General features: G+C 38.0%; 3 protein-coding genes across 4 annotated transcripts; 2 read left to right on the top strand and 1 right to left on the bottom strand.

Annotated features, from left to right (window-relative positions):
• Positions 1 to 963: 963 nt before the first annotated feature.
• LOC123988584 lies at positions 964 to 27,391 on the top strand. Of its 2 annotated transcripts, none has more exons than XM_046289178.1 (3): positions 964 to 1,413; positions 25,399 to 25,524; positions 26,582 to 27,391. In XM_046289178.1, exons 2-3 carry the CDS (start codon positions 25,404 to 25,406, stop codon positions 26,770 to 26,772), a joined length of 312 nt encoding a protein of 103 aa, XP_046145134.1. In that variant the 5' UTR covers positions 964 to 1,413; positions 25,399 to 25,403; the 3' UTR covers positions 26,773 to 27,391. The 2 variants fall into 2 exon arrangements, with proteins under 2 accessions (XP_046145134.1, XP_046145133.1); XM_046289177.1 differs by lacking the exon at positions 964 to 1,413 and adding an exon at positions 24,943 to 25,301.
• Positions 2,770 to 3,618, top strand: LOC123988583. Its single transcript, XM_046289176.1, has 2 exons — positions 2,770 to 3,304; positions 3,415 to 3,618. The coding sequence occupies exons 1-2, from the start codon at positions 2,990 to 2,992 to the stop codon at positions 3,583 to 3,585; spliced, it is 486 nt and encodes a 161-aa protein (XP_046145132.1). The 5' UTR covers positions 2,770 to 2,989; the 3' UTR covers positions 3,586 to 3,618.
• Positions 20,346 to 21,813, bottom strand: LOC123988611. Its single transcript, XM_046289297.1, has 2 exons — positions 21,751 to 21,813; positions 20,346 to 21,647 (listed from the first exon to the last, which is right to left on the bottom strand). The coding sequence occupies exons 1-2, from the start codon at positions 21,811 to 21,813 to the stop codon at positions 20,346 to 20,348; spliced, it is 1,365 nt and encodes a 454-aa protein (XP_046145253.1).

Genomic DNA, 27,391 nt, shown 5'->3' with positions numbered 1-27,391 from the left:
CAAGTAGTTTTTATTCTCTGGATTTTCAGCTCTCTCCCAACCCGATCGCCTGCGTTGAAAGTTTTACAATGTCTTTCGCTCACTCGATTGTTCATATTTCCCTCCTAATTTATAGCCATCGACAACGGAACGCAGACATCCTATAGCCATATTGACGTATCATTGTCCCTATGCTACATTTATCCAATTCAAGCGAAAGCGTCACAATACGAAAGAAATGTGGGAACCACCTGAAATTTGGTACATGACTACGAATTAAAGGCAAAATTACGAAAAAAAAATCAATTACGTTTATTAAATAAAATAACTCCACACATCTTACGCCAATTACATATATGTATATTGTTTAGTCTCAAGCAGAATCATTGGAGACATATTCATTATCAGTTATGCCGCTTTCTGTGCTTGATTCTGATATTGTTATTGTTGGTTGAAGCATTTACATTTTCAAACGTTCATTAAAACTCGAGGGGCAGACATGGGCAGACATTTTTTTGTTAATTCTGTTGCATTGCAGTGTCAACTAAATATCCAATTGGTTTTTTAGCCCAGCTCCGCTCAACTCATAGATTTCAGACTTTCTAGATTTCAGAATTTAAAAACTTCAAAACACAAAAATTCCAGATCCTAAAAAAATTTATGTCAATGATTGACATCTTTGCTGAAACTTTACATAAATACACGTATTAACTAGTTAATGCATACATTTACTGTAAATTTTAATATTTTTACTGTGATATAATATATATCACCTTATTTGTTAAACATTGTATTACAGAAAGACGATGAAGAAAAAGACATCAACAGCGCGTGTTCCGCGAAATTTAAACATGTTCGCCCTTCGCTAACCTCATGTGCGCGTGCAAAAACTCGCACACAATCGAAGATAGGACTCGACAATGGCAACAAGTTCAACAGCGGAATCATCCCCCACGTTGTGTCACCGAGGCGAACTCCCTCCACCATACACGAACACTTCGTCGTTCGTCGCCATTAGAGAATCATTCCGAATACAGCGGTCGATCGGTACGGACCTAGTACATATATCATATTCACTCGTGCGACGTTTTGTCTAGAAAAATTAACTTACAGTAACTTGTACGTAAACGTGCGTTTTGCGGTTTAGCATCTAGCTGGTTATTATGTGTTACTAACTAACTTTTCATAATTCTACTTTGAAATTGTATTAATTTCGGTTGTCGGATTTTTTCTGTGACTGCTTGTGCGCGTCTCGAGACAAGTTCTGAAGTTGCTTAAAATACTTAAGAATTCGGTGCCCGTTTTTCGTGAAGAAGGCTTCATCGAAGAATCATTATTTTTCGTCGAGGTTGCTTTATGTGAAAACTGCAAGTAATCGAACTTGGAGAACGTTACTGCCCTCAACCAGCAGGCCACGGGCATCTTCGAATTCTGGTGAGTGATACAGTATCTTTTTTCTTTGACATTGTATCTTTGCATGAAAATTTTCATTCTGTGTTTAATAATGATTGGCGTCGGCAAAAGTGAATTAAGTGAAGGGGGCATTTTTCGCGATATATAGAAAATAAGCAAATTTCAAGTTCCTTTTTCTGAGAATTTACTGTAGGTATCAATTTTAAATTACACTGTACAACAGCCAAATGATTTCATAACCGCCACTATGAAACTCTTATAGATTTTTGCGAGCTGGATACGAATCTGAAATCCGTTTGTCTCTAGGTCGTAGAGTTTTTGAGAAAATGAGTGTTTAAAAAATTGAAAATTTTCAACGTTGGAGATGTTTTGTGCTTTTACCATAACAGCTATTCAATTGCTAACCATAACAGCTATGGTTCGTTCGATGCGCGGCGCGTGTTTGTGGTAATAAAATAATTTTTAACAAAAAATACAACCGACTTCGAAATGCACTAAAAAGTATCAAATAATTTCTACTTCATTTATACAAATACCCAACAGCTATTAATAAAACCTATTTACTCGTTAAATAGTATACTAAATACATTTCAACCTTTTCGGAGGCGGCGCAAAATTAAAAACTTTTCTTATACTAGGAAGATTCAGGCGTCGACAACCTATCAAATCATTATTGACAGCATCGTATATTCGGGTATTTTTAATTTTGCGCCGCCTCCGAAAAGGTTGAAATGTATTTAGTATACTATTTAACGAGTAAATAGGTTTTATTAATAGCTGTTGGGTATTTGTATAAATGAAGTAGAAATTATTTGATACTTTTTAGTGCATTTCGAAGTCGGTTGTATTTTTTGTTAAAAATTATTTTATTTCACACTTTTTAGTGGAACGAGCAGTATTTGTATGATGCCGTAAGGTGGTTTACCGTTCTTATTAGTTAATTGCAATAACGATAGTTTTTAGCGATAACAAGTTTCATACAAGTTATAACAATAGTTATTAACAATAACAAATTGCATAAATTTTTGCAAGTGAGATATCGCGGAAATGTGAAAGGTTTCATCGCAATCGGTTCATGCCTTGGAGAGTATACATGTATACAAGAAACAGTAGAGAATCGACGACTGCATGCTGACTCATACACCGGTAGAGACACGTAGGCATTCGTAGAATTCAATGTAGTAGTAACAATAGTTTTTTACGAATAGCTCGTAAACTAAAGCTTTCCGTTAATTATGCATAATAAAAAAGTTGTTCAGAATCATATCCCCGACAACATATTAAAAGGTCATTGAAATCGTCCAATTTTGACATTAAAAACTTCCTGTATTTTGCAATGTAAAGCTATGTACAGACAGTGCGAGCAGGGGTCGGAAACTCTCACTGATTTTCTTGGCTTTTCAGTTTTAGTTCCCTGCTGACGGACAGTACGTAGATAGCGCTACTACGACGACAATCAGCGCCGCCTACATTGGCGTCGTTTGGCGTTGTTTGGCGTCGTAGCGTCATAGCATCATAGCGTCCATTTTGGTGGAGTCCAGTGGTGTTGTTAAACGTGTTTCCTATTAGTAACTGAACATAACAGGTGATTCATAAAATGGTTCAAGCGTGCTGCGTTTTAGGTTGCCCATCACGGCACGATGTGCCAAGCCATTGCTTTCCATCTAATTCGGAGCAGCTCGAAAAATGGAAAAACATTATTCCATTTAGAATGGATGTGTCGAGTCTGAAAGATTTTAAGAAACTCAGGATTTGCTATTTGCATTTTGCTGAGGATGATTATAAATTGGGATATGCACAGCGAAAATTAAAAGATAACGTTGTTCCATCGTTGAATTTAAGTGGATATTCTGAAGAAAATAGTATAAATGCATCAGTGCATGATGTGGCATTAAATATACATATACAATACGTAAGTATTGTTGCACTGTACAAAATATTATAAGCAGCACAGTTTACTGTTATAAAGAAGATTTTTTATTTATTATTGGTTAAAAAGTATAAGAGTATAATATATTTTAGAATATTATGGAAGATGTACATGAGGAAAGGAATGATGATGTCCTTACAGAAAATAAGAATATCTCTTATGAAGCTAGAAGGCGAAGCATGAATACAAATACCCATATAATTTATACAGAAGCGATTAAAAAAGGCGAGAAAAATGTATTGCGTAGCAACAGGACAGTTTAATTTCATTTTAAATATATTATAATTTTCATACCATTTCAGATTTATTAATTTATTTTCCTATCCCTGCAGGTGGCTGCTTTAAATCACAGATCTATGATTTACAGATAAGAAATCGGCTAAATCATAAATCTATGATTTTTAGCAGTCACTTTATGACTATCCAAAATTTAGTATTCTATATATATACATATATATATCATTCTGAGAAGTACTATATATATCAGAGACATATATAGTATACTTATATATATATATATGTCTACTTTTAGTACATTCATGACGGATGGTTAGTAGATGGCGCTACAGTCAATGTTAGACTTCTTGTAGAGGGGAGTTTCCGACCCCTGAGTGCGAGGCAGACTCGCGAGGCTGCCTCGCGAGGCGTGCCTCGTGATGTGTGTACTTGCCTCGGTTTGAGGCTGCTTCGCTCCGAAGCAGCCGCGCAATGAGCCGATGATCGTCGGTTTTTTTGGCAAGATCAAACATGCCTCGCAGTTCGTTGCACGCTTCGTGTGGACACGTACAAAAAATGAATAGTGAGCAGTGCCTGTTTCTAATCGAAACGTACAAAGAGTATCGAACATTATGGGACCCGAAAGATAAAAATTATTACAACAATATTATCAGAGAAGATAATTAGAGAACAATAAGTGCAATTGTAGGCAGACCTGTAGCCGAAATTAAAGCCATTTTATATAATTCTTTGATCCACCATCGTCGCTGTCGTTTCTCTGTCCTTTTATTTCTTAAAATTCGATGAATCACCATAAATGAAAACGCTGCAGTAGCCGATGTTGATTCCATGGTTGCCTCGCAGTTACTGTTGGCTCACCATGCCTCGCGAGATTGCCTCACATACTCTACTTAAAGTCGCGAGGCGACTCGATCGAGGCAGCTAACGGTTGAGGCAGCCTCACGAGTCAGCCTCGCACTGTCTGTACATAGCTTTACGTTGCGCGACGCGAGGCGAGCGCGCAACGTAAAAGATCAAAAAAAAAAAAAGAAGAAGAAAAGAAAGAAAGAAAGAAGATTGAAAAGAACTTCAGTTGTTAATTTCTCTTAATTGATTAATCAGTGCGATGAGAAAGGTTTCGCTGCCACCAGTCCTGATCGCGTATGACGCGTTAACGTCCTCTACGATCAGAACAAATTAAAAGACGGAAATTTAGATAGAATTTATTTCCGTTGGGTTCGTCAGTGTTCTAGGTCCCGTACGGGTCCCTCCTTGAAACGTTGTGTTGGTGTGCGTGGATTTGATGTAAGAATGGGTGTTGTAACTCAGAGAAATAAAGTAAACTGGATAGTGTGCAACAAATAAAAATGTAATTCAAAAACTATTGAAAGTAATACAAACTGAAAATGACTATTGAGTTTAGTGCTATTAATGTTTGATAATATTGATAATTACCATTAAATGAATTCAATTCAAAAACAATACTGGTTTTACAAGGGTAAAGATGCTTAACCTATTGTATAATAATGACTATTGTTTTACCGGAAAAACGTGTGAGATATACATATATATTTAGCCTTTGATCAGAAAAGGTGTTTTTCCTTTGATTCACAATGAGACTTTCGAATATAATTTTTAAACGGATTTGTAATTGAAACTATGCCCGACGACTGACCCGACCAAATATGATATGAAGATGGAAAAATTGGCGGCAATCCGCAAGGAAACGACCTGAATGGAGAGACTCTCACAACCCCCGAAAGGGCTTTACAGGTCGTCCCTGATAAAATATCGCAGTCGAGACAATCGTCACACACGAAGTCGCACGGATCAAAATTTGGAATATTAATATAGCGTATAGTTTATAATTCGGTACCTGAACGTGAAAATCGAGACGATCTAAAATGGAGAGACTCTCATAACCCGTAGGCTTATTAGATCGCCCGTTTTGCCTGGTCGAAAATATCACAATGCCGTGCTCGACGAATTAGTAATTGACAGGCTTACCGTGAAATTGGAGAATATAGTATACGATAAATCGCTTTGATGTTCGCTTTTTAAATCGTGGAATAATCGCTGTTGAATCTGGAACACCAAGAGAGAGATGAGGAAGCTGTTGCACTAACACTTGTCGCGCGCCCGATTGCCCTTTATTGCGTATCAAAATTTAACTAAGACAACACAAGACGATTACGATTTTGAAAAATAGAATAATTAAACGCGATTGAATTTAATACGAAAATCCGCGAGCAACGGATTAAAATAAAAGAGAAAAGATAGTATTTTAAAAGTATGAAAAATTAACGTGCGCGCCACTGAGTTCTTGCAAAGTATTCCGAATTTCACCCTCGCGACACTCTGCCTAATTCGTAGGTCTTGCCGCGCAGCTAAATTACGCGAAGTACTATTACAACTCTATCTCTAAACGCACGGGTTCCCGTCACGACTTACTCGATTGTTCGACGAAGAGTGATCGGAATCGATCGCGATCCTGGCCGGAAGGGCCCGTCGCGAGGATGATGTCCTGCGTGGGGACATTCCAACAAATCATAGCGCGTGACGACAGCGTCGCGCGCGTCGCTATTGGTCGAAGACGCGTGCTAGCTAAATTCCTCTAGACTATGTTCTTTCTCTCTCTTGGTTTCCATCTTTGTCTAACGGCTTGTTGGTGTTTCTACGCCGTAGATTTTTCTGGAATATTCCATTCCCGCTTATAATTTCAATATCAGATATAAACGGACATCAGCAATTATTTAAATCTGAACTAATGTTTAAATCGGAACAACTAAACGATAAAAATGAATAATTATGCATAAGAGTTATATCTATTATACTATCATGTGTAACTATTGATCAGGGATCGCGAAATTCTTTGATTAACAATTGGCGGTTTCGTAATTGTTGTTCACAAGTCGCAACGCGAATTTCGCTGGTACGCATGTTGTAAAACATTCGGTATTTGAATGAAATCCTCGATTATTTAGCATATCTTTTGATTATTAAATCGAATATTCGCTATTACATTAGCAGCGTAGTTAGTTCTAGAACGTTCTTACTATTCGAAAATTACCGTTGGGTCTTGGTTTCAGGCAAATTCTCGGAATTCGATACAAAGACTTTTATTGCCCCGTTCGACCCTTCGCCCCTAAACAGTCTTCGAACGCTTGCTAACGCTTGACTGCGAGGGTTCTCATTCCTCATTTATTCTATCAACCAAATGTTCAAATAGATAGATTAATCCGCGTTTCGATTCCAGCATTCATTTTACGTTGCGTGTGACCGCGCAACGTAAAAAGGAAAGAGATAAATTTGGTTAGATAATAAGAGGAATGTGTTACAATTAGATCGTTGCAGAGCAACCTCCTATTTCTTTCTTCCCTATTCAGGCGCGATGGTTGGTATTCGCTGCCACCAGTCTCGAGCGGATTAGCGCTCTCGATAAAAGACGAAAGACAGAAATTAATTAACGAGAATGTTAAATTGGAAAGTTTAGATTACACTGTCCAACAGTGAATTTGTGTTCCGATCTCCACTAGGTGATTCTTATAGTGCTTTGCACGCTGATTACACATCTGCAAACCGTTTTGCTCCTATACGTACAGTTTTTGAGAAATTTGATTTTGAAAAAAAACACATATTTTTCAGATTGAAACAAATTTTCTGACGTAATTATAAAAGATATTGAAATTCTATTTACACTGAAAGATTCTGTAGACTTTCCTGAATACAACGATATCTATCTTTAATACATTATAAATGTTTAAGTATATTTAAACGATCATTGAACGCGGAGGGACCCCGAATTGGCACCAATTTTTTAGGATATTTTTCAATTTATCTCAAAAAGTAGAGGTCCAGTGTAAAATCGAATTATACCACGCGATAGAGCAGATTTTTATCTTCAGAAACCACCCAGAGAAAGTTGCAACATCGATTTTTTTATCAAGCCAGAAAGCGAAATAGCTTCGCGGGAGACGAAGTACCGACAGTGGCGCTCCGCGCCCGGACGGTTCCTCGGCGTCCTGCTTAATGCAGTTGCTTTAAGGGGGGTAGACACGGGTAATAGTAGCGCGTTGACTTTACCGGCAAAAATGGGCCTAAACATGGGTTTACGGGACTACACTTTTCGTCCTTATATGAGAACATTTGTAGAATCATGTTTTAATAGGATTATGTTCATGTTTAATAATATAAGCGTCCAAAGTGGAGGAAAAAATCGACAAAATGCAGTCGCGGAAACGAAGCATTTTTAGGCCACTAAAAGAGTGCTGTGATTAAAATCATGAGTGCAGCGCTCTAGTCACAACCCTTACCTGCAAATTAAGATCTATTTTGTCTTCATTTGTTGCGAAATAAGGACGAAAAGTGTAGTCCCGTAATACCTGCTCATCGGGGCTTGACTGGCAATGAAGAGGCTGACAAACTGGCTAAACACGCTACTAATGCAGCTCACCATCCCTATTGGAAACTACCTCCTCAAGACTTGCATATAGTTTATGCATCTCAAATGTGGGAGGAAGCAGATGCTATCTGGTATAACAAGGCCCAACCAGGCAATCTTAAACAGACTGGCATAAAATACTTTAAGACATTCTTTCAAAGTACGAGAAAGCCTTGGTTTACGGGGAAAAATTTACCGAGGGTTATCACCTCGTGGATCTGTCGAGCTCGATCGGACCACTACAGTCTGGGAGAGTCCCTCTTCAAGATCAAGCAAACAAGCAGTCCTCTATGTCGCTGCGGTATCATGGAAGATAACCTCAATCACGCACTCTGGCAGTGCCCTCTACTAGATCACCGACCTGAACTCATTAATGGTCTTCGGCGTCAGGGCTGGCAACCTCCCTGGTGCATAGAGACCTTTCTCGCCGGTCCACACCTCAAGGAACTATATACTATATCGCGCTTCTTACAAAAGAACAATATTTCTATTTAATTAAGTTTGTTCATCTCTGACTTTTCTACTGACTTTATATGAATTTACTGTAATGATATGTACCACTTATTGCTGTTCCGGATCTATGAGCTTGTATGGAGCTTACGATCCTCTTTCAATAAATACAATACAATACAAATAGCCAAAATCAGGCGTCAGCCAGGCCCTCCAAACTCCCGTATTTAATGTTGTAACTAAAATTAGTTTGGCGCAGAAAATCCAGGCGGCTCTGGTGTCGATACAAACACATATAAATGATATCGGTGAGGTACACACACACAAGCACATGGTCCCTATATACGTGTGGATGGTCTTATTCAGTCTTATTCAAAACGGTGAAAAATAAAAATAATGATAGGGAAAAAATTACAACAATATATAAAGGGAAATGGAAATATATTAAATTTGTAGTACAATATATATATATATATATATAATATAAAAGTATTATAAAAAATAGAATTATAACTCATATAAAGTAATATAATTATAATTGTAATTATAAATAATATCAAAAGTAGAAGTATACAATAAATCATACATTCTACTCGCAGATTACATTATTATACATTAATTTACATACATACAAAACAAAACATACATTCAATATAAAATGTTACGAGCCGGAGGGGGCGGCTGCGTAGCCGGGGCTTAATTTAGGTAAATGGTAATTGTTAATGGCTTGACCAGTGTTGTTATTAACACTGGGAGCCTAAGGAAGTAGACGTGGAGACGAACCTACGTATGGCTAACGTAGGGAGCTCCAGGAGGTTGGCTATGGTGGACGAACCTACGTATGGCTAACGTAGGGAGCCACAGGAAAGGTGTAGAGTGGAGGACGAACCTACGTATGGCTAACGTAGGGAGCCGCAGGAAGCGTTAGTATTAGGTCTCGTAACTTGATTGATGTACCTCGAGCGGTAAAGGTACACCTTAGTGGGTTTCTGGACAGTAAATATAATTGTACAATAGTATGTAAATTAAACTAGTATGAGTTTATTCTCTATTCCGGACCTTACAATTGTTGTGTGTAATTGTCGCGGTATTCAATGAATTGAACTCTAGGTTGCACGTTTGAAATGAGTTGAATAAATAAAGTTTAGTTTCGATTCCGCGAAGCAAGAATCTAATCCTTCTCGGTTTTCACGAACACGAGCAAACGGGGGCGGATTACAACGATTATAATAATGCTTAACAGCCGACAACGTACTGTATAGTTACTGTGAGTGCTTGAAAGGGACTTGAATACCCGATCTCGCAGAGTTTCCTCGTTGCAGAGATTATCCGAAAAAGAACGTACTGACGTGTATCGAACTGATTCTAGACTTCAAATAGACCCGAGGTGCCCTTGTCGCCACCCTTTTTATACTCAAAAACTAGAGTAAAAGGGTGGTGGGGACTGACTCTACGTGACCCGTAGGACCGCGCCCTTGCTTTGCGTTGGTCTCGAATTTTCTAGAAGACAGTTGGTGTCGGGTGCACACATCCGATTCCATATAAGGAAATTTCTTGAGAAGGGTTTGTAACACCTTATAAGGAAATTTCCAAGACGGATACGTAACAAAAACATACATTTCATACAAAACATACATTCAATATAAAACATACATTTCATACCAAACATACATTCAATATAAAACATACATACATCTCCGTCTACAAGTATGCGGACACCTTTGAAAACAGAATGTTCTTTTTAAACATGAACCAAATGAGATTTCTTGAGGAGTTGTACAAAATGAATCTACTAGATGATGTGCCTGGTCGTTTAAAAAAATTACTATTTGTTGAAATCGTTAAAAAAAATAGTGAAGGATAATTTTTGAAATTTTATATGCAAGCCTATAATGAAAATTACAAACATAGATTTTGTAGATGTAAGCTACAGTGACTCACGAAATTGATCACATCGTACCAATGTTCCTAGTTTTCTTGAAATACAACTTTCTTAGAAATTTAAAATTTAGTAATTTAAATTATTGTTTAAATACATTTCTAAAGATCTTTAATTTGTCATTACATTTTGATTAAATAAAAAGTAGAACAATGGAAACTATTTGATCAGTTTTGCGAGTCATATTGCATGCATATGCATACTGAAAATTTAATCGAGATCCGTCAACGTGTATAAAAGTTATAAGCACTTGAAATTAGTGAAAATCGTGACTAGTCGTGGATAATTTTCACTAATTTCAATTGCTTATAACTGTTAGACGCGTTGACATTTTCAACATACATATAGCTTACTTACATCTACAACATGTATGTTTTTAATTTGCATTACAGGCCCAAAAGAAGCAATTATAAGAAGTGTCCTTCAGTATTTTTATCGTGACTGTGACAAACGTTTCGTTTTATTAAAACGAAAAAAGCACATCATCTAGTAGATTAATTGTTACAGCTCCTCAAAAAATCTCAAGTTGTTTGGTGCAATTTTAAGAAGAGCATTATGTTTTAGAGAATATCTGCATACTCATAGACGGAGGTGTATGTACATCACACATATACAGAATGTCTCGAAAATCACGATAGAAACAGGAAGGAGGCGATTTCTCGTGCAAAAGTGAGTTCGAAGTGTAAGATGACAATCTCTCATTCAAGAGTGCGCTCTCAGGGAAACTGACTACGAAGCTCCGTCAAGCACGTGTGCATCTGAACAGGCAAAAGGGGAGTCGGTTGAACGGCGTTCCTCGCATTCAATGTCATGACTTGCAGCACTGAATTGTGACCAAAAAATTGCCGATATTTGAAGCTTCTGCAGGGTGATTCTCTCGCTACGCTACCCGAAAGGAAGTGTTTCCACAATAGAATGTACAGGGTGATCCTCTCGCAGCCGGACACAAAGGAATTGACGACAATGAACCCCTTGACCTCACCATGAAGACACACAGAGTCGTCTCGGACCGGGTGAGTCTCCACTGGTACGTGATAATGCGGACCTCTTTATGATGCGGTCAAGGGGTTCATTGTCGCCAGTGTTCCTTTGTATCCGGCTGCAAGCGGATCACCCTGTAGAAGTCTACATCCCATTTCTGTCATCGCTTACTTGTCGGAGGTGGTCCCTGCAGCGAAGACGGCTGTGTGCGTGAAAATGTGTTCAGTCTCGTATTCACTACAGCATTCATACTCCGCAAGCATTCGTTCGGGCAAAAATGCTCAACTGAGTCCGAGGCTTTAAGGAAATATTCTGTTTTCCGCACCGTTTAAATGGGACTCTTCGCTGTAGGGGTCAACTAAACGATGACAGAAATGGGATGTCGACTTCTACATTCTGTTGTGCCGGCACATATTTTCGGGTAGCGTAGCGAGAGGATCACCCTGTACTGTTGTCTGCTACAAGCCAAATTTCTTTTTATGTTTACAAATAGAAATGTCGTTACAGATATACAAAAATTTCTTTCATAAATTTGAAAATTGGGGTGTCCCCCTTGAAATGATCCCTACAAAATTACTGTACGTTTTTTACTTCAGTTTGAATGAACAATGTGTCGTCAACATTACAATAATCCTAAGTACATCAGGAAGAAATTGCATGGCCGTCTTATACCTGGTGTGTGTTGTGCGTTTTTAAAAACGTGTATTACCACCCTGCTGCCTTATTACTTATAGGCTTGTGAGAGATCTTTTGACACTCCTCAATGTACGGCCTAGCGGCCTAGAGTATCCCATACGGGATTTACTGATGGGTGGTAAATATATGGTAGCCGACCATGCTAAACGAGGACTGTATTCTCGTTATTGTAATTCTTGGTTATTGTAATGTCAATTGTAAGAAATGGTATAAAACAGTATAAAATAGTAACTTTTCAAGGATCATCTCAAGAGGGATATCCAATCCTCAAATTCATGGCTTTAACACGTTGAGTGCCACGCGAATTTATAAGGAAATCCTCGTCAGGCCACGCGCGCTGCTTAGAAGTGTGCTGGTATTGAGGTATAGCAATGCCAAGCGCACTTCTAAAATTGAAACTTACAATGTACAATAATTAACACTTAAACGACCGCTCACGAGATTTCTCGTGTTTCAATGCTGAGATGTCGGTCATTTAAGTGTTAAAACAATGTCCTTTTTTTAATTTTATATCGTATTTTACACTGTCAGTCACCGATGACATATGTGGCACTCAACGTGTTAATGTTGAAATAAATTTTTGTATGTCTGTAGCGACATTTCTATTTTTAACTCGTTCGCTACCAGCCGTCACATATGTTTTAAAATTTATCATACAAAATAATATTTATAATATATAAATGTACTTCACTTTGCAAAATTGTATTTATTTACTTTTTGTATTCCAACTCTATTCATTTCCTTCTAATTTGATATGTCACACATACATATGTATGTGACGCATGGGCTACAACGGATAGTTTTTATATAGCCCAACGACACATGTGTGCCAGTTTCAAAGAATCTTTATTTTACTTTTTTAGAATGTTGTAAATATAAATACTATTTATATAAAGTCTGTTCTTCTAAACGTCATGGGACATATTTCCCATGAGACTCTGGTAGCGAACGAGTTAATGGGTTATACATAGTCAGGAAGCTGAAAAAAAGCGATTTTTCAAATATTTTTTTTGGAAAGACGTTTGCATTTATTTTAATGAATCTTTTTATATTCAATTAAGTTGATCTTCACGTATACACTCAATCTGAAATCACAAAGCAATTAAGATTTAATTTATATAAGGTGAAATCTTGTCTTTAATGGAAGGTTTATAAGCAATTTAAAACATTTTTTTTTTTCAAAAATGACATTTTGTTTTGAACAGCCGCCATTTTGTTCAAACGTGATCTTTTTCTGATTCCTTCTATTAAAGACAAGATTTTACCTTATATTATCTAAATCTTCATTGCTTGTTGATTTCAGATGATCCACTCCAGACATATCTTGTTCACCACAAGACGCCTTTTTTTGGAGGTGCTCTTGGAGATCGGCCCTAGCAGCTCGACAAATCAATATTTAACAAAAAACAAAATGAGTGTATACGTGACGATTAACTTAATTCAATGTAATCGCTTTTTTTCAGCTTCCTGACTATGTATAACCCCTTAAGGGGTAACACCGCTTTGATCGCTTCAATTAACACGTTCGCGACGGGATGATCCACCGGTGGTACATTCTTGTTTGTCCCATGAGATGGGATTAGCCACCGGTGGTACATTCTTGTTTGTCCCATGGGATGGGATGATCCACCGGTGGTACATTCTTGTTTGTCCCATGGGATCAGATGAGCCACCGGTGGTACATTAACTATTGTCGTGTCATAGCATTGAAATAACTGATTACTGTAATTAACAAATTTATTTACATCCCGCCCCACGGCAGGGACACGAAATTCAGGCCCCGTCGCGAACGTGTTAATGCAGAAGGATTACTTTATGAGCCGCCATTCATATAACAAAAAAAAACTTTCTATTTTAATATTGCATTTCTGAACCCTTTCGGTACGAGCGCTCTGTCCGCGATCAGTCCCATTTTGTATGAAGATTTTCAACATAACACAATGTTTCTTCTAACAAGTATTGTTATATATAGTTACAGGCTATCACATGAATGCCGGATATATCCGGCGCAGGTACACACAGGTCATCAAATGGATGCCGGATATATCCGGCACTCGCACTGAAAGGGTTAAAGAAAAATTCTCGAAAAAGCCTTAAATTTTGAAGCGGTCAAAGTGGTGTTACCTCTTCAAGTTGAAAACATCACAGGGAAAATGGCTTGTAGCAGACAAAAAAGAAGCTTAAAATATCGACAATAAGTTGGTCGCAATTAATGCTGCAAGTTATGACATTGAATGCGAGGAACGCCGTTCAACCGACTCCCTTGTTGCCTGTTCAGATACACACGTGCTTGACGGAGCTTCGTAGTCAATTTACCTGAGAGTGCAGTCAAGAATGAGGGATTGTCATTCCACACTTCTCACTCACTTCTGCACGAAAATTCGTTTCCATCCTGCTCGTATCGTGATTTTCATGACATTTTACATACATACATTGCATTCATCACACACACTGTATACATTACAAAATTCTGTATACATTGCACTCATCACACACACTGTATACATTACAAAATTCTGTATACATTGCACTCATTACACACACTGTATACATTACAAAACACTGAATACATTGCATTCATTCCACGCGCTGTATACATTACATACATTCCATACATTGCACACATTCCATACATAACTTATTTCCTACTTATATGAAGAGCTCGTGTTATAAGTGGATCCGAAGACGCAGGCTCCTCGGATCCATTTATAACACGATTTACTCTTCCTATACAATTCTTGACAACATATATGATACATTGATGTATCACATCAATTGCCATGTTCGGAGCATGTCAATTTAAAATCCACATGCTCCGAAATGCATAATTTAAGAGTCGCAATAAGGTTAGGAGTGTGCGCTATCTGTGGCATATTAGTGAGGCAAATAGACACTACCTGCGTTATGAAGGATCTACACGCAGCACGCATCGATGAACCTTCAGAAACATTCATTTCAAAAACTAATGCCGAACAAAATTTGCAGGTGGTGTTCTTCTTCAGAACACCCCGTGAAACATACTGAACCACTGTCAATACAGTGGATTCAGCAGCTGCCGAAACGTTGTAATTTAGAAAAATATTGGAATTGTCCATCATCGATGCAGCTGGAGCAGGTGACAAATATTTTTTTAGACTAATTAAAAAGTTTACGGATTCTTCAGATTCGCAGTTAGTATCCGCACTTACCAACTGCGAATAGGAATTTAAGAGCAATGTCCTATAATACCCGTGAAAGGCAGTACACGTTGGATTAGTATTTCGCGTACCATGCTGTCTAATCTGTCCGAAAAAGTTTTCTAAGGCATCTTGGTTAAAATTACGACCAATAAAGTGAGAAAATCCAAGATTGCCTAGAAGTGTTGTTAAAAATTTAAAATTTTGTAGCGTTCTAATCCAATTGTGTACTACCAGTGGACGCTCTTTATCCGCAAACTTTCTTTTGATAAACGTCATGCTTCGAAAAACATTAATTCCTACATCCCAGATATTGGGTCTATCACAGTTCGTATCTACTACCGGAACAGGACGACTACTGTTGACACTGTCGAAAATATCATTCATAAAATGAATGAATCGAGCAGTGCCAACACCTTCTAAAGACATTTCACGCGTACCGCACACACTCTTAACTTTATTGCGACTCATGAGTGTCATGACGGACCCAACCGATTGACTAAACACCTGCGCGCAATACTTAACCTTCATTTTCCTAATTTTATCTACTACTACATGCTTTGCAGTAAGCTTCTTCAGAACTCGGTCCTGAGAAGAAGCATTACTGCTATCAATAAAATATAAATCTTCCACGTGTGACCATTTAGCCACACGTGGAACATTATCCGCTAAATGGAATTGCAAATCTTTAGTCAAAAGATTGTTCCGCATGCACTTTAATAGGTGCGGAGGATCGAAGAGCGGCACGATTTGATTTTCATCAATAACAATTATATCATGCCGCAATGGATTGGACTGCTGAAAGGCATTTCTTTTCGAATAATCTATTAGGCATTGTATTGCCTTACAATTCGTGCTGCCTTGGTCACAAACTGAGGATACAACTACAATGCCGGCCTGACATGCACGGCGAACTAATTCTTTAAACATCCTAACGATGCTCTCCGCGGAAGATGTACCCCTACAAAAAGTATATGCCACAGGTTGCTTCCAAGGTCGCACTCCGTGTATGCCTTTCAACATCCACACCATGGCATGATCCGCGATATCTAGTGAACGCGAAAAACCGGAGTCTACAAATCCTTCAACTATGTCCATTGAAGGATTGTAGACCAGTGACGGCGATAATTTAATTTCGTCGAAAAGCAGAATAGCGTATCTGCTTTTCTCATCTTCAAAGGACTCGGACCGCTCTTCGAGTTCACGGAATACGTTGTCGCAAATTCCAGCTCTTAGTGGAATGTGCGACAATAATTTCCGAAGCGTTTCGATACTTGGCAAAAGAAATAATTTTGACAAATATCGAAACGCTTTTGGACTTTGCTTATAAATACTTAATGCTAGTACCTTCTCCTCTTCCGTGAAGCGTCGTCCGTAGATGGGTCTTCCCTCGTTGCGCATCTGGGCGGAAATCATCGCGTGCAGGGGTGTTGGCAAGTTTTCCAAAACTTGGCATACACCTACCTGCACGAGACGCTCTATCTTCTTGATGCGGTCCTTCGTTGCCATCTGCCGCCGCTTGCATTGCCGCGCCGTCTTCAGTACCGCTGCCACGGCGCTGTAGACTCGTTGCTGCAGGGGCTTCTCCACGATGTTGTCCCTGAGCATCTTCAGTATATTACCTGCAGAAGGAAACATACAATAAAATTACTCTGTAAAGGATATACAAAGTTATATAAAGTACAATACAGTTTACATGTGTATTACTGCCATGTATACCGTATACACAGTGTAATTTACACATGCAAACGCATAATATCGACTGAAGGTATGTACAAACTAGGGTGGCGCACTGAGCGAGACCTTAAATGGAGGATGTATAACTCAGTATAACTCTGAGAGTACCTCCAGTTACGAGGAAGTTTATCCGATTTGGAGTACATCAATCTGGGGTATATTATTTCCTTGTACTTGCAAAGAAAAAATACGTCAAATAATGCACGTAAGAAATACATAAAATAAAAATTTAAGTTGTATATGTTACCAGCATTGTATGAAAAGCAAGCATTGTATAGAATGCCTGGCGTTTTTGAGCAAAGTATAAAATATCCCAATTATTTTAATATTATATCAACTTTGGATTCATATTGCCTAGGCATTCTGTACAGTGTTTGCTTTTGATACATGGCCAGTAACATGTACAAATGATAAAAAAAAAGGAGTAGAATATCAACAATTTCCTTTCGGTAAGAAATAAAATTGTATACATTTCTCCAATTTAATCATATGGATGCAACAAGGAATGTTTCATGGAATTAATTAAATTGTACCGCTTTGAGTTAATAACTTCAAATATTTTTTTATTTATTGTATATTGTTTGCAGTGTTGTCCTGCACTTATGATTACTTAACCTAATATTGGAATACTTATTTCATACCTTTCTGGCCTTTCTGGGCTTGTGATCGCTGATGCTCTCTTCCAGGGACAGCACAATCTGTAATTGTATAAAAGACTAAATAAAAGTTCCCTTCAAATGACTCATGCATATTTAATACTAATATCCAGTAATATAGGAACTCATACCTGCATTATGCAATGGCTTCTCTTCTTTTAGACTTAGTCTGTCTAAGTCGTTGCATTGGATTTCTACAAACAACAGAAGAATATTTGTTAAACATACCAGTCTACAACTAACAAAGATAGTAAAACCAAAAGTAATATTCGTTTATGGTAACAGACTAACCTCTGGATGGTCCAGGAACTGCTGTGTATTCCACATGTCCCACGATGCCACTCTTATCGTCCACCTCCCCGGTGCAGTCAGGTTTGCCTGTCAGAACAAAATTAAATAACATTATACATACATTTCATGCTAGAAGTATTATTATGTATTTTCATTATACAGGTATAAGTGAAAACTTACATTCTTCTTCTTCTTCTGGTATTTCCATCCGGGTGCCTTGCTCTATTTTTATAGAGGCAGCCTCTGACACTGTGTAATAAATATTTTCATTAACAATTATGTACATATGCTATACAAATTATGTAAGAGTATTACCTGGTAAGTACAGTGTTGGAACTGCGGATGTAGTCAGCCTCTTTGTCATGAAGTATTTTTCTTCAAAGTGGCTGCTACATATCACCCGGAACTTCAGTTTTTCGGGTGGAAGCATTAACAAATTTGGATTGTCACATGCTTCCACCCACTGCATCTTCCTCTTCTTATCCTTCTTCTCCTGGGGGAAGGTGAACATCCTCAGGTAGCGCTGGGTGCAGCCTCTAACGCTGCATACTTTCATCCGCTTCCTTTAAAGACACATTTTAGTAATAAAAATTAAATATATTAATGAAACACCAATGTAAACAGTTACTGTTTTCAGTAACAAGTCTAAAAAATTCTGTACTTACTTCATTTCCATCTTCACCTGCTGTTGCTGCATCTCAGCAGAAATGATGAAAAATCTCGAAAAAACCTGAAAAAAACCTTACAAAATATGTAGTTAAAGAATAGGAATAATAATAATAAAAATAATAATAGTAAAAATAATAAAAGTGATAAAAATAATAATAGTAAAAATTATAAAAGTAATAAAAATAATAAAAATAATAATAAAAATAACAATAGGAATAATGAAAATAATAATAATAATAATAATATTGTTGCAAATAAAATAAAAGTGTGATAAGTCTTAGCCTTTTACTGCCCACGCTATTGCTGTCAATGACCGTTAATCATCGACATGTGCGCCACATTCTTCAGTTTCTATAATTTTTGAAACAATTGAACATCGCCGCGACAAATTTCGCGGGAACATGACGTCACGATATCTTTAGTTGTGTATGTTACAATCAGTGATACAAGGTATGCATGTGAAGAAGCGACATCAGCACCTCCTGGTAGTGAGGCGTAAACCTAAAATTTGCATCAACTTCACAAGAGTGGAGCTTGGAGGGCCTGTTGCAGCCGCGGCGCACTCGTCTGTACCCAGCTTTACGCCAAGGCAGTAGGCAGGGCGACCACTGCGCCGCGCCGCGCCGTGCCAACATTGAGTACCGTTAGCAACGACGCGTGTTTTGCCGAACTATAGTATTTTTCACGAGAGAGTACGAGTGTTTCGCGCAGCTCGACTGAGCTCAGAAAGTTCCCCCACCACTAGCGCTACCCCACCATGATTTACTTCCATTGCGTTCCGCCATATACGCGGTGGACAAAATATACTAATATAGGAACGGCAGAGGTAATGAATCTTTCTAACGATAAGCCAGAATCAAAGTAAAAATGTTATAAGTAAAAGTCGCGGGTAAAACGTTTGAAGTTAGTAATTTAAAAAATAATCAACTCGAATCTGAATGTAAGTAGCTATAAGCAGTACAAAATTGAAATTAAATAGTGTATCATATTAAAATTTTTTTATACAATTTACAAAAATTAAATAAATGTGAAAAAATGAAGGAGTAATAAAGGAATATAAGAGGTATATTATGAAAATACGTATACAATAAACATATCATTTATTAATTATTTTTATTTAAAGGGAAGTACAATGTGTATTCGTCTATGATATTAAAGTCCATTGGATGATAATGACAAGGCGTAGTCCAAGAGTTAAGCTTTTTCCGGGCTTCTTCTCTATATCCATTCATCTTGTGTAAGTTCCTTGCAGCAGGTTGACAGGAGTGTAGATTATTACCAAAAAAAAGAAAAGTAATTAGTATTTCAGTTGTTAAAAACTAAATGATCACAATCTTTGTACTAGTTATATGGAAATTGTACTCACCAAAATTTGAAATAGAAGTTTCTTCTTTCTCTTCGATGCATCCATTCATCCCATATAAATTGATTTAAGCAGGTTGACAGGAACGTAGATTATTACCAAAAAAAAGAAAAGTAATTGATGTAATTAGTATTTCAGTTGTTAAAAAAGTTCGACTGAATGATCACAATATTTGTACTAGTTATATGGAAATTGTACTTACCAAAATTTAGAATAGAAGTTTCTTCTTTCTCTTCGATGCATCCATTCATCCCATATAAATTGATTTAAGCAGGTGAACAGGAACGTAGATTATTACCGGAAAAAAAGTTGGAGTGAAGGATTACAATTTTTGTATTAGTTGTATGAAAATCGTACTTACCAAAATTGGAATGAAAGTCTTCTATGTCTGAAGGGGTGGTATCAATATTAGTCGCTAACATCAGTATCAGACATATCCACATCACTGCCAATGGTAGGCATTTCCAGAGTATCTTGGGAGAAGCGGTCCATATCCATGAGCTTCTGCTCAATGCCGATGGTGTGGCGAATTAAATTTTTCCACATCTCCGATGTTACTCCTTCAATCCCTTCCACTAACAGTTGTTTGACTTGTGGCATATTATATTCGGTGTTCCTGGATTTCACGTGATTCTTCACTGATGCCCACGCAAGCTCAATGGGGTTCAATTCGCAGTGGTACGGCGGCAGACGCAAAATTGTTTTATTATGCTCTCTGGCATATTCATCGACCACGTATTTTTGTTCGGATTGCACTGAGCGTGCCATTTGGAGCAATGTGCTCCTGGTACAAGTATCAGGCACATGATGGCCTTTTGATATAAGCCACTCCTTTAACTGTTGTTTTCTCCACGTCGATGTCGGTCTCATCTCTAATTTACGGCTGTGGTATGGCGCATTGTCCATAACCACCACAGCATTTTCTTTCAATAAGGGCTCGATCCGGCAAAACCACTCGAAAAACGTATCTCCGTTCATTTCGTCGTGGTAATCTGCTGTGTTGGTCTTCGACTCAAAACACAGCAGTCCCCCAGGTAAAAAACCATCGGCTGACCCAATGTGCAGCACGATAAGTCTTTTCCCCCTTCCTGTGGGAGCTGGTGCACCAGTAGACAGTCCTTGCCGCCTCGCGTCTTGTACTGATACCACATTTACATCCCTCCAGATTTTCTTACGGCAATCGCCAGTGTTTACCCATGTCTCATCCAAATAGTATATGGGTCGTCCTTCTTCTCTATACTGGCGAATTGTTTGAATATATTTCTCCCTCCAGTTCAGTATGTAAGGCTGCTCCAGCACAGCACAATTCTTCACTCGGCCGGTGTACCTAAAATTCAAAAATTTTAGGATCCTGTACAAGGTCGTGCGGCTGAATTTTGGAAAACATCCATCAGCATTTACGACTGCCAGCAGCGACTTGATGGTCGGAAGCTCCTTTCGTTCCCAGAATTGGTGGACCTTTAAACGAAGGAGTGCTTTCTGATCCATCGTCATCTTCTCTAAGGTGGACAATCGCACTTTCTTCTTACAAGGAGAAGTGACGGTCCCCGTTGCCCTGTACTGCGACAGCGTTCGCTGAATGGTAGATGTTCCAATTCCTGTCTTTTCGCACAAACACCGGATAACGTCCATGTAACGCATATCCGGGTTTGTATTTTTCAGGTCCTTGTGCAGATTCACTATCATCTGTCTTTGACCTGAATGGACAATCTAAAAAACGATAATGCAAAGTACGAATTACAGAATGTTCACCAAATATGAAAACACATTTATTTAATTATTTGCACGTATTTATATAAAGCTTACTGCTTACCTTTCCCATTGCATTTCTTGCAATTACCGTTGACGATCGCGAAATGCTGGGATGTCTTTCCATTTCTTATAACGAACTAAATCTAAATATAACAATTTAACTGAAAGAAATTAATGTAAACTATACTACAATAATAATAAATACTATATTATAAGATAACTTATTAGATACAAAATACAAACGAAATCCTTTAAATGAATAAAGGGGGTTTTAACTTGCTCGGCACCGAACTGTTGCTTGTTTCGAGGCAGAAGCAGGTATGCTATTAGGCTTGACTTTGTTCTAGAAATAGGACGGGTGGCAACATGTCATAAAATAATCGGCAAAACAGCGCCGTTATTTTCTGAACAAGGATAGAATATAGCATGCCCTCTCATTCTTGCACTATTTCGCTTATTTCGAAACAGAGACCGCTTGCTTATTTCGAGGCAATTAAAAGTCGCCCTTACATTTCCGATCTCTAAGACGGATGTGACGTAGGTTTACTTGTAACATATAAGGAAAATATATATGTCATCGTAATTATCCAATAATTATATTGTATTTTTATGTACCTACCTTTTGTATTCTTTTATTTTATACAGCTCCGTAGTATTTTCCTAAATACTTACAACAGACTTTAAGTTACTAATATTACATTTCACTTATTAGACCTCACAATGGATCGAAAAGAAAAAAAGAAAACTAGCGTGGAATTTACATTATTGCAAAAACATAATTCGACCATTGTAATAATTATTCGTAAAAAATAAAGCAAAAAACGAAAATAAAAAATAAATTTAGGCAGAACTTTCGAAAACGTCCATGTCCCGAATTAATAGAAATTTTGAAAATAGATTTTTTTCGGATAAACAGGATGTTTATGAGTAGGATTACTAACTGCTGGGGGGTGGAGACATGTTTTGTTTATATATATTTGCCCACTTTTTTATCTTCGTAAGACGGAAAATAAGGAAATGACAAAGAACCTTATGCGCCTGACGTATGATGGATCCTTCCACACTTGGTGTTTGGCAGCACCACATACACCAGGCGCGAGACGTAACGAGCCTGTGCAAAATTCAATGTAAAAAAGAATGGTGCCTTATTTTCCATTCTGGTTGTTCAACTTAAGATCTTCTCATATAAGAACAAATAACCGATTCCCGTAAACCCCTTAATAGGAGGCCCATTTTTGCCGGTAATGTCACCTCGCTGCATTACCCGTATCTACCACCTTAAAGGAATGGATTTGAAAAGAAATCTTAGACAATAATAAAATTGCTAAAAAACATTTTATTACACAAAAGAATACTTTGCGCTGAACAAAAATCATAATTCACAAATTTCTGATCACCCGATATACAGCCTGTCCAGCGTGGCTCACGACATACAGCCGTACGGCGCTTGCGCGTTACCTTGGTAGCGGAGCGTGGCAGAACCAATCAGAGCCAACATGCGCAGACGAGACCAAAATTCGTTCATCCGTACTAGTACTCTCTCGTGAAAAATACTATACAGTGACTATAGATAGTACAGGGTGATCCTCTCGCTACGCTACCCAAAGCAAGTGCCACCTGAATAGAATGTGGTAGTCTACATCCTATTTCTGTTATCGCATACATGACCGTCGAGGCCCCTGCGGCGAGGACGGTTGTGTGCGTGGAAATCTGTGTTCTGAGCAGACGAGACCCATTTAAACGTTGCGGAAAAAAGTGAAGTTGTATATATTTACCTTTTTATTTTTACATCAAATGTTGGAAATGGTCCCCTCCAGCGTCCAAACATTTCTGAATGCGTTTTTTCAAATTATCGAACACTAAAATCAGCGTATCTTCGCTAATATTTTGTATCTCCTGTTTTATATTCCATTTTAATTGTTCTATTGTCTGTGGTTTATTCCGGTAGACGCGTCCTTTAAGGAAACCCCACAAGAAAAAATCTGGTGGGGTTAAATCTGGTGATCTAGGAGGCCACAGATTTTTAGAAATAATTCTGTTATCGAAATAACTTTCGATTTCCCTCATTGAAGCGTCAGAGGTATAGCATGTTGCTCCATCTTGTTGGAAGTATCCTTCTGCCAATTCGTCGTCCGTTAATTCATTTACAAACTCTTCAAAAATGCAATTTATGTATACATGTGAATTGACGGTTGAATTAAAAAATATGGGGCCAATAATTCGTCTTCTCGAAATACCACACCACACTCCTATCTTTTCAGAATGTAGAGGTGCTTCAAATGTTTCGTGCGGATTTTCAGTTGCCCACCTTCGTGTGTTTTGCGAATTCATATATCCGCTTAGATGAAACCATGCTTCGTCAGTAAACCAAGTAATATCTAGGATATCTTGTCGTTCTTTAATAAAATTTCCAAACCAGTTGCAGAATTCCATACGTTTTTGATAATCGTGGGGCTGTAATTCCTGAACCGCAGAGATCCGATAGGGGTATAAATGTGCCTTTTTTGCCGCTCGTTGACAACTTGTATACGGCATGTTCAATTCCTGAGATAATCGTCTCAATGAGGTGGATGGAGCCTGCAATAATTGCGTTTTCACCGTCTCCACAGTTTCTGTTGGCATATTGCGCCCACCTCCATGCTGGTTATGGACACTTCCAGTGGTTTCAAACTTATCAACTAATCGTAATATACATATTTTCGATAGCATTATTCCACCATAAGTGTTTTCAAATTGTTTTTGGCACACCGTTATCGATTGCATACTGTAATATGTACGAATTATAAACACGCGCTGTTCAATTGTATACATGTTTTTAAAACGAAGAATCGCTTTGGCTCGCTTCAAAATCGCACTACGAACGCTTTAACACGACTGATTCTTGGGACAAAAATTTGACCAACGAAATGCACTTAGGCAATAAAAGAGAAAGTATGAATTCATTAGACAAATAACCACCACCGTTCAACCGGTCCCTTGCAGGTAAAAAGTTACCCTCCAGTGCCTACACGGAGCTTCTATTTTTATCCAGATGTGCGAGGAAGTAACAAACTCGTACATCATTTCAATTTACTCGTACAGCGTAACCATTCAGAAAATATTCTGTTTTCCGCAACGTTTAAATGGGTCTCGCCTGCTCAGAACACAGATTTCCACGCACACAACCGTCCTCGCCGCTGGAGCCTCGACGGTCATGTATGCGATGACAGAAATAGGATGTAGACTACCACATTCTATTCAGGCGGCACTTGCTTTGGGTAGCGTAGCGAGAGGATTACCCTGTACTTGCTACGGTCATTAATAGGATCCTTCATACCCCTGCGTGGGTTACTCAAGGGTACGGGCGGTAACGTCGTATGACCGTTGGGAAGGAATGAAGACTCTACTTATAGAAAATAGTTTCAACCCCATTAATTTTCGACGGTACCCCCTCCTTTTTCTAACAACGAATCAGCATTCACGATATCTGTAAACTACACAATAAATTCAACGGCACGACAGCGAAAAGACACAGATCAATTTTAATACATCGAACATCCAGTCATCGTTAAACGAAAAGTGTTGTGGAAAAGTGCGTTATGGAATCCGATAAGTCATGGAGTTTTGAAAAAGGTAATTACATACGTACATAGTTATTACTGTGAAATTTGTTTTATTTTAATACATTGTTATTTGAATTAAAAATGTATTTTTAATGTGTAATTTTCAGATGAAATGTTAATTGAATTAGTGAAGAGCAAACCGGGTCTATATGATTTACAAACAAGTCAGTATAGTGACGCTCATTTTAAAAAACAAGCGTGGAACGAAATTGGGAAAACGATAGGTCAGTCTGGTAAGTAAAGTGACAAATTCAATATAAATATATCTTTATAAACATTTTGAAAATACTTATTAGTAATACTCATTACATTACATTATTTTGTCCTGTTGCCACCGCACTGAGCCTACAGGTGAATTAAAAAAGTTTTTAAAAATTTCCTTCGTTCAAAACGCTTCATTCTGTGCATTTCCACCTTGTCTCCGTAGGTTATTTACATTAGTTGTTTCAGTATATTCTAAATTTTGTTCGCAGTTTATACCTCGGCTATTTCTAATGATATTATGAAGAATGCACGTTGCTCAAATAATTGTGGCAGCATTTTGGGGTTCAACTATCATTCTTCGAGAATATATTTTAAATGTTTGCGACAATATTCCGAATGCACATTCCACTAACCTCCTTCCCCTACATAGTCGGTAATTAAATATTCTTTTTTCATTTTCTTCGGTACTTTGTGTACCTGGATACGGCCGCATTAAATATTTTTTTAATGGGATGCCTCATCTCCCAATATTACGTAGGGTGCAACTGTGTTTGTTTCTGGCAGTGGAGAATCGTCAGGAACATTCAATTTGCCACTTTCTAAACTTTTGCTAAAAGCAGAATTCGCGAAAATGCCACCATCACTATTTTTGCCATACGACGCTACATCCACAGCAATAAATTTACAATTGGCATCTACCAATGCCAAAAGCACTATTGAAAACGATTTCTTATAATTAAAATATAGTGATCCACTATTTGCAGGCGCCTGAATTGTCACATGTTTGCCATCTAGGGCTCCTAGACAATTTGGAAAATTCCACATAGTCCACATTTCATTAGCTGTTTCTAACCATTTCTCTTTACTTGGAGTTGGAATATATTCAGCTAATAATATTTCATTAATTGCTCTACAAACTTCAAGACAAATACTTCGTACGGTTGAATGACCAAGACGATAGCTAAAAGCAATCGTTTGATAGGAATCTCCAGTAGCTAAACATCTGAAAATACAAAACGGTCAATAAAATTAATATCCAATTTGATTTGATTTTATTTATTAAATGTATTATTTCCTCAATTACAGGTGCAAAGACTCGCTGGGAGTGTTTGCGGGGCCAGTACCGAAAATATTTAGCAAAACTGAAAACTAAAAGCGGACAAGCTGCGGCCAAAATAACGAAGTGGCGATTTGCCGATCATATGGAGTTTTTGACAACATACATTAATGTGGAACGGCCAAGACTGTTGTCACGTGGAAAGTTCACAGGTTTTTAAATGAACAGCACTTTTAAAGGTTTGGCACTTTATTTTTATAATATGATTTCGACTGACTCCGCTTATGTCCGGTAAGGTCTTTTATAATGTCGCTAGTGGTGGAGAAGGGGCCGATGATTGACAAGGTGGGATGTCCGTGAGAACGCGTCTTATCGAATACTTAAGTAGGTGGTCGTAATATGATGTTTAGGTGTCCGGTCGTGAGGACTTCGATTGTTCGAATATCGATCGCTTAGGCGGGTGGCCGTAACATGATGTTTGTCCGAACGTGGGAAGAATTCGATTAATGTACATTTTAGGCGGCTGGTCGTAACACTTCCCCCTCTTTAGACTTGTTTTGGTCTCACAAAACGTACAATTTTCCGGGCTGGTTGAATATGAACGATGTTTTCTTCTAGTGCAGGTAGCAAATCTTTGGTTGATGACCTGGTACCTTCGTCACAGATTGACGCTGATGTTGTTGGTGGGAGTGTAGTATTTTGTTGTTCTTGATTTGCAGTCGCAGTGGGACAACAGATATTAAAAATAAATGTGGATGGTATACATCGAGAAAGTAGTTTACATTTGTATAGTGTATAAATTGTGATTACGGCTATAGATATGTATCCCATAATTTGTA

The sequence above is a fragment of the Osmia bicornis genome, chromosome 16 (assembly GCF_907164935.1).
Source record: "Osmia bicornis bicornis chromosome 16, iOsmBic2.1, whole genome shotgun sequence".
NCBI classification, from domain to species: domain Eukaryota; kingdom Metazoa; phylum Arthropoda; class Insecta; order Hymenoptera; family Megachilidae; genus Osmia; species Osmia bicornis.
The sequence above is the reverse complement of the archived record's forward strand: the minus strand, read 5'-3'. Positions and strand labels throughout refer to the sequence as shown.

Coding starts and splice junctions, on each gene's coding strand:
- LOC123988583 (XM_046289176.1), top strand. CDS start 2,990: ATGGTTCAAGCGTGCTGCGTTTTAGGTTGCCCATCACGGCACGATGTG. Junction 3,305..3,414: donor TAAATATACATATACAATAC/GTAAGTATTGTT, acceptor AATATATTTTAG/AATATTATGGAAGATGTACA.
- LOC123988584 (XM_046289177.1), top strand. CDS start 25,268: ATGGAATCCGATAAGTCATGGAGTTTTGAAAAAG. Junction 25,302..25,398: donor GTCATGGAGTTTTGAAAAAG/GTAATTACATAC, acceptor TGTAATTTTCAG/ATGAAATGTTAATTGAATTA. Junction 25,525..26,581: donor GAAAACGATAGGTCAGTCTG/GTAAGTAAAGTG, acceptor CCTCAATTACAG/GTGCAAAGACTCGCTGGGAG.
- LOC123988611 (XM_046289297.1), bottom strand. CDS start 21,813: ATGGAAAGACATCCCAGCATTTCGCGATCGTCAACGGTAATTGCAAGA. Junction 21,648..21,750: donor CAAGAAATGCAATGGGAAAG/GTAAGCAGTAAG, acceptor ATCGTTTTTTAG/ATTGTCCATTCAGGTCAAAG.